Consider the following 11,702-nt stretch of genomic DNA (forward strand, 5'->3'; position numbering starts at 1 on the left):
GCTGTTGACCAAGTAGTGCACTATATTTGACACAATGTCAGTGCATTAAAATCTCATTTCTGCAGGGAGATGGAGTGATGGAGAAGGGACCTCCTGCTTTCTGTACCTTTAGTCCATCAGCACCAATATAATGAGTCAGTCAGAACCCCCTCTGCTGGTACAGCATGGTACAAAGTCATGACTCAGTGCAAAGGATGGATGAATCATCACGGCCAGTGCTAACTACTTGCATTTACGAATCAGTAAGGGGTGAATCCCAACTTCCCATTGACGTTAATGCAGTGAAAATTTTACCTAAGTGGAAGTTTAGGATTCACCCCTAAACTTCATGTATTTGGATTTTTTTTTACATAGTTTCAGAGTACTATTGGTGCAAGCAGTATGCTTTTGTCAGTCACAAAAGTCTCAATATTAGCTGGATAAGAGTCCTACATGTATTGTTGTATTGGGGACAATGGCGAACATGCATTCTGTAGAATCAGGACGCTGTTGGTTCACACCTGGCTCCAGCTGGAGGGACAGATCAGCTAATTAGTAAAGATGGTCCAAGCTGATTAAGGTATCACAAACGTCAGATGATTATTTTCTGTCTCTCAGACCTTCAATGTAGGACGGCTGCAAAGGCACCAACGCTTCCCTTCTTTCTTCTCTCTGCCTGCCTTTCTCTCACTCTTTCTTTCTCTCACTCTCTCTTCTTTCTTTCTTTCTTTCTTTCTTTCTCTCACTTGCTCTTCTTTCTTTCTTTCTCTCACTCTCTCTTCTTTCTTTCTTTATTTCTCTCACTATCACTCTTATTTATTTATTTCTGTCTCTCTTTCTTATGGAGATAGAATACTGCCATCTGTCCTTCTCTCTCTCCCTTTCACACTCTCACTCCCCTCTCTCCCCATTTTTCTCTCTCCTCTCCTCTCACTCAATCCCTGTTTCCACACTCTTCACCTTAGTTTCAACCCCTTCCATTTGTCAAGGCAGTGGTGAGAGAGATAATCTGTTGCAGAGAAGGAAGTTGAGTTGAGTCTCAATAATACCTTAAAATCGTCTTGAGTCAATTTCTGTGCCCCTGTGGAAATTGAATTAGCATAATAAAAATATCCCCATAAAAATCTGTCTATTTAAGCTCGAGATATCTGTTTTTTTTTGCATGGGCTGCGTTTATGACCCCTCTATGGAAAGGTGAGTCTCTCATGAATACGTACATGTCGGTTGTTTTGCTCTAGGACGCCCACAAGACTCGCCTGAAGATAGCCTGGTACCATGAATGAATGGAATTATATATTCAAGTAGTTTAGCCACTAAAAAAGCTATTAAATATGTGTCATTCAAAAAAAAAAATCCTGATCATTCGTGTATCTCTCAGATATAGGATAGACACTTCAAAACAAACTTCCTTTAGAATTTTTTGGAGTGACTAACTGTTTTTCCTTGAATTAATGTGTTATTCAATGTGTTTCTATGGACTAATAGCAGTAATGCCAAATTCAATGTTTCATCAAACCATTTTTGTCTATATATTTTTATATCTAAAGGGGTCCTACAATTCTTAATCAAATACACTCAACAAAAATATAAATGTAACGTGCAACAATTTCAAAAATTTTATTGAGTTACAATTCATATAAGGACATCAGTCAATTGAAATAAATTCGTTAGGCCCTAATCTATGGATTTCAGATGACTGGGAATACAGATATGCATCTGTTGGTCACAGATACCTTGAAAAAAGGTAGGGGCGTGGATCAGAAAACCAGTCAGTATCTGGTGTGACCACCATTTGCCTCATGCAGCGCAAGACATCTCTTTCGCATAGAGTTGATCAGGCTGTTGATTGTGGCCTGTGGAATGTTGTCCCACTCCTCTTCAATGGCTGTGCGAAGTTGCTGGATATATGCTGGAATTGGAACACGCTGTCGGGGTTCTTGCATTGGAATTATATTGAATTCTGCTTATATCATGCTATACCCCAATAAACACAAAGTTCAAATGCAGAGACTCCGAGACCATTAATTGAGTGCTTTTGAAGTGACAGGTTGGCGCAAAATCGCTGCTGCGCTGTATCAGCACAATGGACAGCGCCCAATACACTAAAGCAAGGCCTTTGTGGTAATGGATATAGGCTGCAATTCACCTATTACAAACAGCCTATGTGAATGCACCTATACACACAGCTGTCTTACCAAAATAATGCAAACGCTGAAAGTAGTAGCCTAGTCATTCATGCATGCTAACAAAAATACTGAATAGCAGTTTGGCTTAGAAAACCAACACTACTGCAAATGCCAACGAATGAATGTGAACAGAACAAAACAGCGGTACCAAGTAGGCCTAGTAAACTACATGTTGATAAAGGCATGAAACAATTTATATTTAGGCTAGTTACATTAACAGTAAACAAACACAGTAAACAAAAGGCAAATGGAGATCCAAATAACCAAAACATAGCCTACAGCCTACTACAGTGAGATGCAGCCATGCACAGCTGTCTTGCCAAACAAATGAAACATGGAAAACCATGCTGCTCATGAGTACAGCAACACCTTCTGATATGGAACAATACACTTCTGTTGATCAAATTCGACTCGCGTAATCAATTAAGCAATGTCAGCCTACCGTAAACACATTTCCAATACGTACAGTTCCATTTACAACCAAGAAAACCAATACGCTACCAAGAAAATCCTTATTTCTATGATGAAACATACCAATATGTTCTTGCATTTGATTTATATTGAATTCTGCTGCTGCTCATCGCTCTCCTCTCATTTTGGCTTTATTTGGGTACTTTGGAGAAGCCAGTTTCTGATATCCATCATGGCAGTGGCAGATTAGCTGGTGCGAGCTAGCTAATAGGCTAAGGCTTATAACACGAATGCTTTTTACAGCTAGGCAGAGTTATGTGAAGCAGCTTCAATGGTGAACTTGACCCCGACCTTATAAATCAAAATAAAATATTACAGATGGAAGCGTATCATGTTATTCACTTAGTCTACCATGGATGAGAAGTGTTTTTTCCCGCTTTTTATGGAAACCCATAGGATTCTGCAGCACCCCAGTGTTTTTCCATAGCCCTCCTACACACACTGCAACGCACTCTGTCCATTGTGCTGACACAGCACAGCAGAGATACAGATTTTGCAGCAACTTGTCACTCATCATTATATATTTTTTTGCTGATTTTATATAGGGACATAAAACTACAACTGAGGGGGCACAAGTTTCTACTGAGCGGGCTAAGCCCCCTTTTTCCCCCTGTGGAGCCGGACCTGCATACATTCACTTTATAGTATCTCATTGACCACTCATTTGTAGCTGACTGAAAAAATGACATCTGCATGTTTTTTTTTTTTCTTCTTTTTATTTATTTATATAACCAGGCAAGTCAGTTAAGAACAAATTCTTATTTACAATGACGGCCTACACCAGCCAAACCCTAGTAGTGCTATACACTATCATCTTTCATTTAAACTTCCCCCAACAATCTTTAACGCAGGCAAAGTTAAGCATTCTTCTCTTGCTACTACACTTCTACAGACAGACTGTGTCCCACAGGTAGAGAGGGTTGGGACGAGAATGTTATCCACTTTCCTCAAAGAGGATTACAGCCTCAGGCAGCTTAGCTTCATAAAGGGTGAGGGTAAGGAGAGCCCTGTTGTCTCCAGCAGCCATCTGTCTGCCCAGTGTAGAGTTGAGAGGGGTTGCTCTCACTGAAGTGAAGAGGGAATTCAGAAACTCTTGGAGGACAGTGGAAGTTGATAAAAATGCTTCTTTATTGTTAAAACCAACACATTCTGGCCCTTAACCGGCATCAAGGTTGCTCTCACTCACATAAGAGCTAATGGAGGGGATGCTAGGAGTGGATGTGTTTCTTTACCCTGATGGACTGAGAATTGCTACACCAGAGGATATTAGGCAATGGGAGCTGGAGACCGCCAGCCAGGTGTCCAGCCAGGTGTCCCAGGAACCCCCCGTCCGACTCTTTGTGGCTCTTTTCCCATACAACCCTGCTGCGATGTCCCCAAACCCTGAGACCGCTGCGGAGGAGCTCCCTTTTGTGCCAGGACAGATCATCAAGGTAATGTACTGAGTAGTTTATCTGTACTGTAGAATATCAACCGTTGTGTAATAACTGTTTATACCAACCAATGATTGACAGTATATAAACAACTTATAAACTCCTTTTTAAATACTCCTCTTTAATATACCTTATGTAATGAGTTACCTCCCATTTTAAAGGGGTAGATATGATCAAACCAAGTTTGAACATGGCTGGGTTAATATGAGGAAGGCAGATTATAAACTATTATACAGTATTTTGGATTTTCTAGATGCTGGTGTTTCCTGTTTGTTCTCTGTTAATGCGTAGGCCTACATGATGTGCAAAAGTTGTGGTTTCCTCATTTCCTGTCATTATTTGTAACTGGTTGATGTTGAACCGATAACTTTCCACTCATGTTCCTTTCTTTCACACATGCACAGTAGATCTGTATCATTACCAAACAAATCTCCTGAAAACAAAATGGCTGACTTTGTCTCTGTCTCTGCCAGGTGTTTGGAGATAAAGACGATGATGGTTTCTACCACGGGGAGTCTGGTGGTCTGTCTGGTGTCGTGCCTAGTAACATGGTATCTGAGATCCCAGTGGATGATGACTACCTTAAACATCAGCTCATGCAGCAGGGTTTCCTGCCCGTCGACCACACCTGTACAGGTATCTCTTTCTCTCACTCTCGCTCACACTCTCTTTCTCTCTCACTCTCTCTGAAATAATTTATATTAAAAATAATCTGAGATTTCTTCATGATGACAATTGAGATCTGGTGTGCGTCCCAAAGGCACCCTATTCCCTATATACTGTAGTGTACAACTTTTGACCAGTGCCCTGGTGCCATTTGAGATGCAATCCTATGATCTAATCCTTCAACTCTTGACCTCTCTGTTTCCCATCAGATCCCAGTGAGGAGTCCAGCGTGCTAGATGACTTGGTCGTCCGCAGGATGGTGGCCATCTTTGAGTATGACCCTTGGGAAAGTTCTCCCAACATGGACAGCGACGTGAGTGTGGAACCTCCACATGGGTGTCCAAATCCACTTTAACTTTCTTATTTTGGTCTTTTGAATTTAGTGAACTCCAATTCTGAGGTAATCCCAGTTATAGGGCCTTACTGTGCATATTACAGCTACACCAAATGAACAGTAACTTTTTCCCTCAATAATTTTCTTGTAGGCTGAGCTCGCCTTCCGTGCAGGGGACATAATATATGTGTTTGGTGATATGGATGAAGATGGATTCTATTATGTGAGTGCTGGACTGCATTAAGTAGTCTTTGGGGAAATTGAACCTTGTTTTCCATTGGTTCTATATCTAACTGCTTTGCTAATGTCTAATCTCCATCCAGGGGGACCTTCATGGGCTGAGAGGTCTGGTGCCATCCAACTACCTGGAACCACTACCATGGGAATAGGATTAACAAGGAGCATCCGATACATGAGATTATGCCAAGAATCAGAATCAGATACAATGAACAAAACAACTTTTTCAAGGATATCTGAAGTGATATTACTGTGTCAAAGATCAAGATTTTGTCATATTTTTTCTTCTGCATAAGTACATGTGACCACAGAAATCTCCTCCAGGATTTGTAATGATCATGGAATAGGGTTTTTATGAGCCGTGTGCAGGCTATCATGCGCAGTAACGCAGTAGACAGATTTAGCTCTGTCCAAATAAAGCCTATGAACTACAAACCTTTTGTTGGACATTTTAAGGTGCAGTAAGATTGGCCAAAATAATGACATCATGGTTATCATATTACATAATGCTTTGTCAGCAGCTAGGGTATTGTAGCCTTAAAAATATGATTTTTATTCTCACTTTGCTGATGGGGATGTATGTTGTAGTTATGCCTATATTTGCCTTACTACATCTTTCGGTTTAGGAAATATCCATGCACATTTTATAGTGAAGGCTGTGAGCAATCTTTCCTGTTAGAGATATTATTTTCTTCCTTAGTAATATGTACAATTGTTTTTGTTTTTTTAATTTTGGTAAATACCAACTGAGATTCTGATGGGAACATTGAGCACATTGAATGAAGATATCTATGCAGAATTTAGCAGTACTATTAAACTGTTCATTTTCTGAAAATCTGTTTCATACACTTGTTCCTCATGCGAGTGGGTTTAGAATTATACTGCGCAGGATCTTCATCAAAACCAGATGCTGAACACTGAAACAATCATAACTGTACAACCACTTTTACTATCAACTGCACTGTGATTGTTATACAAATATCTACAATAGTAGAATGACCATAAACCATGGAAAGCAAGAAACACAATTTATTTATTTTCATTAGTACAATACTGCAATCAAATCTACTTTCATTTGAGAAACATGACTGAATACTTAACGGGAACTTAACATTTATTCATAGGACTGCATTTCTAGTACAAAAATTTAATACAACTTAAAAATAGACCATGGTCTCCAAGCTTTTCAGAATTGTTCATTGATGTCAATGGAGTCCTTGTAGTATTTTCCTCCGTAGCCAACAGTACAGTCATCCATAAAGTAGGAAACACTACACTGTGCAGAGGAGTTTAGTAGTACTCTCTACTTTATGGATGACTGCACTGTACATCAGTATCTTCTCGTTGCTGTGGCAGCTTCGTGTTTGGTTCTGCTCAGAACCCCTTCTCAGTCCAATCCGTTGAGCAAATTCAAAACAGGAACTAACTAAATCGTCACAAAAACGTGATGTTTTTTTTGTAATACATTGCTGATGTGTAACAAAATGATCTCATAATTCATAAAAGTGTACTAAAATCATCTCAACCAGTAGAACCAATAAAATGTTACAATATATTACTGCCACCATATAGTAAACCTCTCCTGTTTTATACAAAATTATATTCAATTAATATATCTCAGTCAGTATATCACACGGTCTTACCATCTTTCTCTCCTCTATCCCAGCAGAAACAGAAGTGTGAACTAACAGAGGTGTTCTTATTAAGCTTCGTAGTCACGTGGTGTAAACCACAGGAAGAGGTCTAACAGTCCCTCTACAGCGATCTCTCCTTCTGTCTCTGAGATACACCAACCAACCTACGCCCATACAGCCCACATAGACAGACATCTTCACTGATGACAGAGTATGTACCCCAAATGGCACTCTTTTTCCTTTACAGTGCACTACTTTTGACCAGGGCCCATCGAGCTCTGGACAAAAGTAGTGCACTATATGAGGAATAGGGTGCCACTTGGGACACAGAGAGGTCCCCTCTTTTAAGGGTATGCAGAACATAACTTTTTTTTTTAAACAGGCAAATCAGTTAAGAACAAATTCTTATTTACAATGATGGGGAACAGTGCCTTGTTCAGGGGCAGAACAACAGATTTTTGACCTTGTCTGCTCAGGGATTCAATCCAGCAACCTTTCTGTTACTGGCCCAACAGTCTAACCACTAGGCTACCTACCGCCCAATTAAAAAATGAGCTAATTAGATATTGTGAAATTGATGCATATTTTATTGATCGCTTTCAAATTGATTTGACATATTGACGTGCTGTCCATGTTGACTATAACCTAGAGAAGAGATCAAAAGCTCAGGATGTGCTGAACCTTTGATGGGATTCACAAAAAAAAAATGTTTTAGGCTTTTAATAGAATAGATCCACTATTAAAGGAGTGTAGGGATAAAAATTACTTCTTATGAGGGTGTATCTCAGACATGGTATAATTAATTGATCCATAACCTGTTTAAAAAAAAAGAGGAGGTGCAGATATCAGCTTTTCATTGCTTTAAAAGATTTGATGGGATAGGTTACGCTACTGCTTATTCTTTTGTCTTCCATTTTACATTTGAGTCATTTACTGTAGCAGATTCTCTTATCCAGAGCGACTTACAGTAGTGAGTCTTCTAATGCATTTTGCCAACAGAGAAGAACACTAACACATACCTTTAACCCAGTTTACAGCAGCATAAAATAGGCTATATGTAATAGGCACAACTGAAACTTGTGAAATGACTTTTAAGTGAGATATGTCCTCTGTTGTCAAGACAACCTAAACCTCAGAGTCAAGTCAGGCGAGAGAGGAGGAAGTGGTGATGGGTGGAAACTGGGTGTGCAAACTGTGCAAGATATTTTTGTGAAATGTTGACAACAAACAGCAATGCATTCCACGCCTACACACTACCTTCTCTTTATTTAGTTGAAGATACTTGAAGACCTACCATTTCTCTCACATTTAATGATTTCAATGGGCATCACTACTAATATTTCAACCTCCCTACACCATAATTACACTGTACCTGCTTATGTAACTACCATGAAATAATATAGGTATTATAGACAGATGGTAAGAATATGGTCCTTGAGTAGCTCTGGTCCAGGGTGTTACATGCAGCTTTAGCCTCCTTGAAGAAGTCCTATAGCCAGTGGCGACCCGTCATTCAGGGCAGGTAGGGCAGAGCCCCACCTGTTTTGAGCTCCACATTTTTAGCAAAAATAAATAAATATGTGTTTTGCATATTATTTTGGCATTAATACATGTCACATATCCGTTTGCAAACAATGTAAAAAAATATATATCATTGAGTTAATAAAGCCGCATACAAACATGGTCTCTTTTTTGTTTTCTTGAGTAAGGCAGCTCCAAAATGCAGGTGTTTCAGCCTAGCTCAGTGCTTTCTGTGGTGGTGGGGCAAGCCAGCAGAAAATATGGAGCTTTGCCCTGTGATTGGTTAGGGTTCTGTCACTCATGGGGACACTACGTCACCGCCAAGTCTAAGGGTAGAGCTAGAAAATTCTAGCTCCTTGGGTGCTGCCATAGAGTTACATTAGAAGTGACCATCCAAGAAGGTTTAAGGTCATTGACCACAGATAAAATGACGTCAAATAACGTTATATGTAGAGTAGCTTTGTTTGGACTGATCATGTCAACACCATACTTTCAAAATCTAAGCTAGCACTCATCATCATGAATCAAGTCGACAATCTACTGGAAAATCCTTTTGAATGCCTGTCATATGAAGAGAAATTATAGATACAATTTATCAGTGCTCATTTGCATTTGGACATACACATTACACAACAAGTTGGAAATCTCAAATTCAACAATGAGTGGTTTGGAAGGAATCAGTGACAGTGGCTAACTGAAAGCATTGCAAAGCAATCACTAGCCTGCTATTCAGTGGAGTGGCTGTGTGGTCCCAAATCTGGGAATAAGAGGGTCTTTTCCAAATTTAAAATGATAAACATTCAACATTGGCCATGCTGTCAATGAAGCATGATTTGTGCCACGCTCAAAACAACTGTTAACTCGGAACTGCGAAAACTTGACTTCACTGAGTTCAAGACAACTGGGAACTCGGGAATAAACGAGCTCCGACTGGGAAAAGAAGCTTTGAACAGTCATCCAACTCGGAATTGTAAATCCGGCCTCTTTCTAGAGCTACGACCTGAAGATCAATGATGTCATCATGATTCAACCTTGCTTTTTTGTAAGTTCTCAGTTGTTTTGAAAGCACCATAAATCCAGAGAATTCCAGACTTTGATGACGAGTTTTGTTCGAGTGAGCACAGCACAACAAGGTGAGTCCAAAAATGTCTTGTATGTTGCTGCATAAATTATGTAATATGCCAGGGAGATATGTATACTGTAGCTAAGAAAGTAATACTAGTGTTTGTTGTGTAGTGAGATGTTAGTAGCCCATGTGCCTCCCCCTAATAATTTGGTCTATTTACCACTCTTAATTCCACCTACTGTTCTGACTTGGTGGTGCACATAACAGCCTATAACCTGTTTTAGAGAAATGTAATCATTGAATATTGTAAGAGCTTTCAATGTCTGCTTATATGCCCCCTTTATTTATCCTGACATGGTGTATTGTGAGAACACTGTAAGAACGCCTGATGTTCTGAATTCTGTACATTTCAAAAGTGCTGAACAAATAGTTATATTGACTACGTCCGTCCTAGCTCGCTCATTAACGTCTTAATCTAAATTACAGATTGCCTCTTATCCGCTTGTCGTCCCCTTATGACATAGTCTGTACATCTCAATTGTCATTAGAAACCACATTTGTTCAAGCAAGTCAGCCATATCAGATATGTTTTTTTAAAAGGCAGTAAATTAGGCTGAATGAACTGTTTCGCTGCCAGACAAGGCTCCGCTGATCGACAGGTGTAGCAGTGGTAAGATGTTGGGACTGCTGTTGGGACTCTGCTGTTGGGACAGCTGTATGTAGGCCCTAACAGTTTGTGGGCACCGTTTGTCACCGTTATAGTGAAATTAATGCATTGTTTAGTGTTGTGTTGTGTAGTGGCTTTGCTGGCATGCATCCCACTTTTTAGTTTTTGCCCCACCAACATTTACCTGCTAAAATCGCCACTGCCTATAGCAATAGCCAAACATGATTGAGTAGGTGGTAGATTGTTCCCCTGGCTCAACTCACTGCAGTGCTATTTCTTTTTAACATGGGATTACTTAAGGTGAAATGGATAGTGTAGCCTACCTGTATCTAAACAAGAAGTGCCCTAAATGGAATCAGTGGCTATTATCCACAGGTTGTTGACTAGGGATTGATTGAATTATCCCTGATTAGACTAGTGTGACATTGTTAGGTCTGGGGTGTCCTGACTAACCTGATCTGGCTATGGGAAGTCTAAAGTCTACAGAGTGGAAATTATATTTTCAGTCAAAACACATATGACCACATTTTCCCCTTATGGAAACCGCTGAATCTGCCATTGCAGCCATTTCTCGACAACAACTTTTGGGTGTAAATAAGAAAGTACTCACTTTGTGAGGGAGTTGTACGTCTTGCATTGCTTTGTGCAGTGTGATGGTCAAAAAGGATGCAGAAAGGAATGGTAGGTGTGCTCTGTTACTCATTACTGCCACTTGGTGGACTGTTGAAGAAATTACATAAGAATAAATCAAAATAGCCTTTTTTTCTTATTATTTTTATTTACCTTTCTTTAACTAGGCAAGTCAGTTGATGGCCTAGGAACAGTGGGTTAATTGCCTTGTTCAGGAGCAGAATGACCGATTTTTAGCTTGTCAGCTTGGGGATTCAATCTTGCAACCTTCCAGTTGCTAGTCCAATGCTCTAACCACTAGGCTACCTGCCGCCCCAAGGCCATCAGACTGTTAAACAGCCATCACTAGCACATTCGAGGCTGCTGCCTATAGGCATAGACTAGCAATCACTGGCCACTTTAATAATGGAACACTGGTCACTTTAATAATATTTACATATCTGGCATTACTCATCTCATATGGATATACTGTATTCTATACTATTCTACGGTATCTTAGTCACTTAATAATGTTTACATATCTTGCATTATTCTTCTCTTATGGATATACTGTATTCTATACTATTCTACGGTATCTCATTCACTTGATGTTTACATATCTGGCATTACTCATCTCTATACTATTCTACAGTCCGTTCCGCTCTGACATCCCTCGTCCATATGTATATAGTCTTAATTCATTCCTACTTAGATTTGTGTGTATTGGGTATATGTTGTGTAGTTTGTTAGATATTACTTGTTAGATATTACTGCACTGTAACATCTGCTAATCATATGTATGTGACCAATACATGGCTGTGGTTTGTTACCAGACAATATAGATCAGAGTTCCAGTGCATTGATACTGATTCTCACCAGTTGTATTGCTGGTTCTATGG

General features: G+C 39.7%; 1 protein-coding gene and 1 long non-coding RNA gene across 2 annotated transcripts; one reads left to right on the top strand and one right to left on the bottom strand.

Moving 5' to 3' along the window:
• Positions 1-3,614: 3,614 nt before the first annotated feature.
• On the top strand, positions 3,615-6,973 carry LOC106581198 (RIMS-binding protein 2). The gene is made up of 5 exons (XM_014163098.2): positions 3,615-4,069; positions 4,543-4,705; positions 4,945-5,048; positions 5,221-5,292; positions 5,393-6,973. The coding sequence occupies exons 1-5, from the start codon at positions 3,833-3,835 to the stop codon at positions 5,456-5,458; spliced, it is 642 nt and encodes a 213-aa protein (XP_014018573.1). The 5' UTR covers positions 3,615-3,832; the 3' UTR covers positions 5,459-6,973.
• Positions 6,318-7,394, bottom strand: LOC123729280 (uncharacterized). The gene is made up of 2 exons (XR_006760992.1): positions 6,950-7,394; positions 6,318-6,732 (listed from the first exon to the last, which is right to left on the bottom strand). It is a non-coding gene; the product is annotated as an uncharacterized lncRNA (long non-coding RNA).
• Positions 7,395-11,702: the final 4,308 nt, after the last annotated feature.

The sequence above is a fragment of the Salmo salar genome, chromosome ssa20 (genome assembly GCF_905237065.1).
Source record: "Salmo salar chromosome ssa20, Ssal_v3.1, whole genome shotgun sequence".
NCBI classification, from domain to species: domain Eukaryota; kingdom Metazoa; phylum Chordata; class Actinopteri; order Salmoniformes; family Salmonidae; genus Salmo; species Salmo salar.

Bases quoted from the DNA above. Each gene is read 5' to 3' on its own strand.
- LOC106581198 (XM_014163098.2), top strand. From the start codon at position 3,833: ATGGAGGGGATGCTAGGAGTGGATGTGTTTCTTTACCCTGATGGACTG. The intron at 4,706-4,944 runs GTATCTCTTTCT...GTTTCCCATCAG, and splicing joins CGTCGACCACACCTGTACAG to ATCCCAGTGAGGAGTCCAGC. The intron at 5,293-5,392 runs GTGAGTGCTGGA...ATCTCCATCCAG, and splicing joins ATGAAGATGGATTCTATTAT to GGGGACCTTCATGGGCTGAG.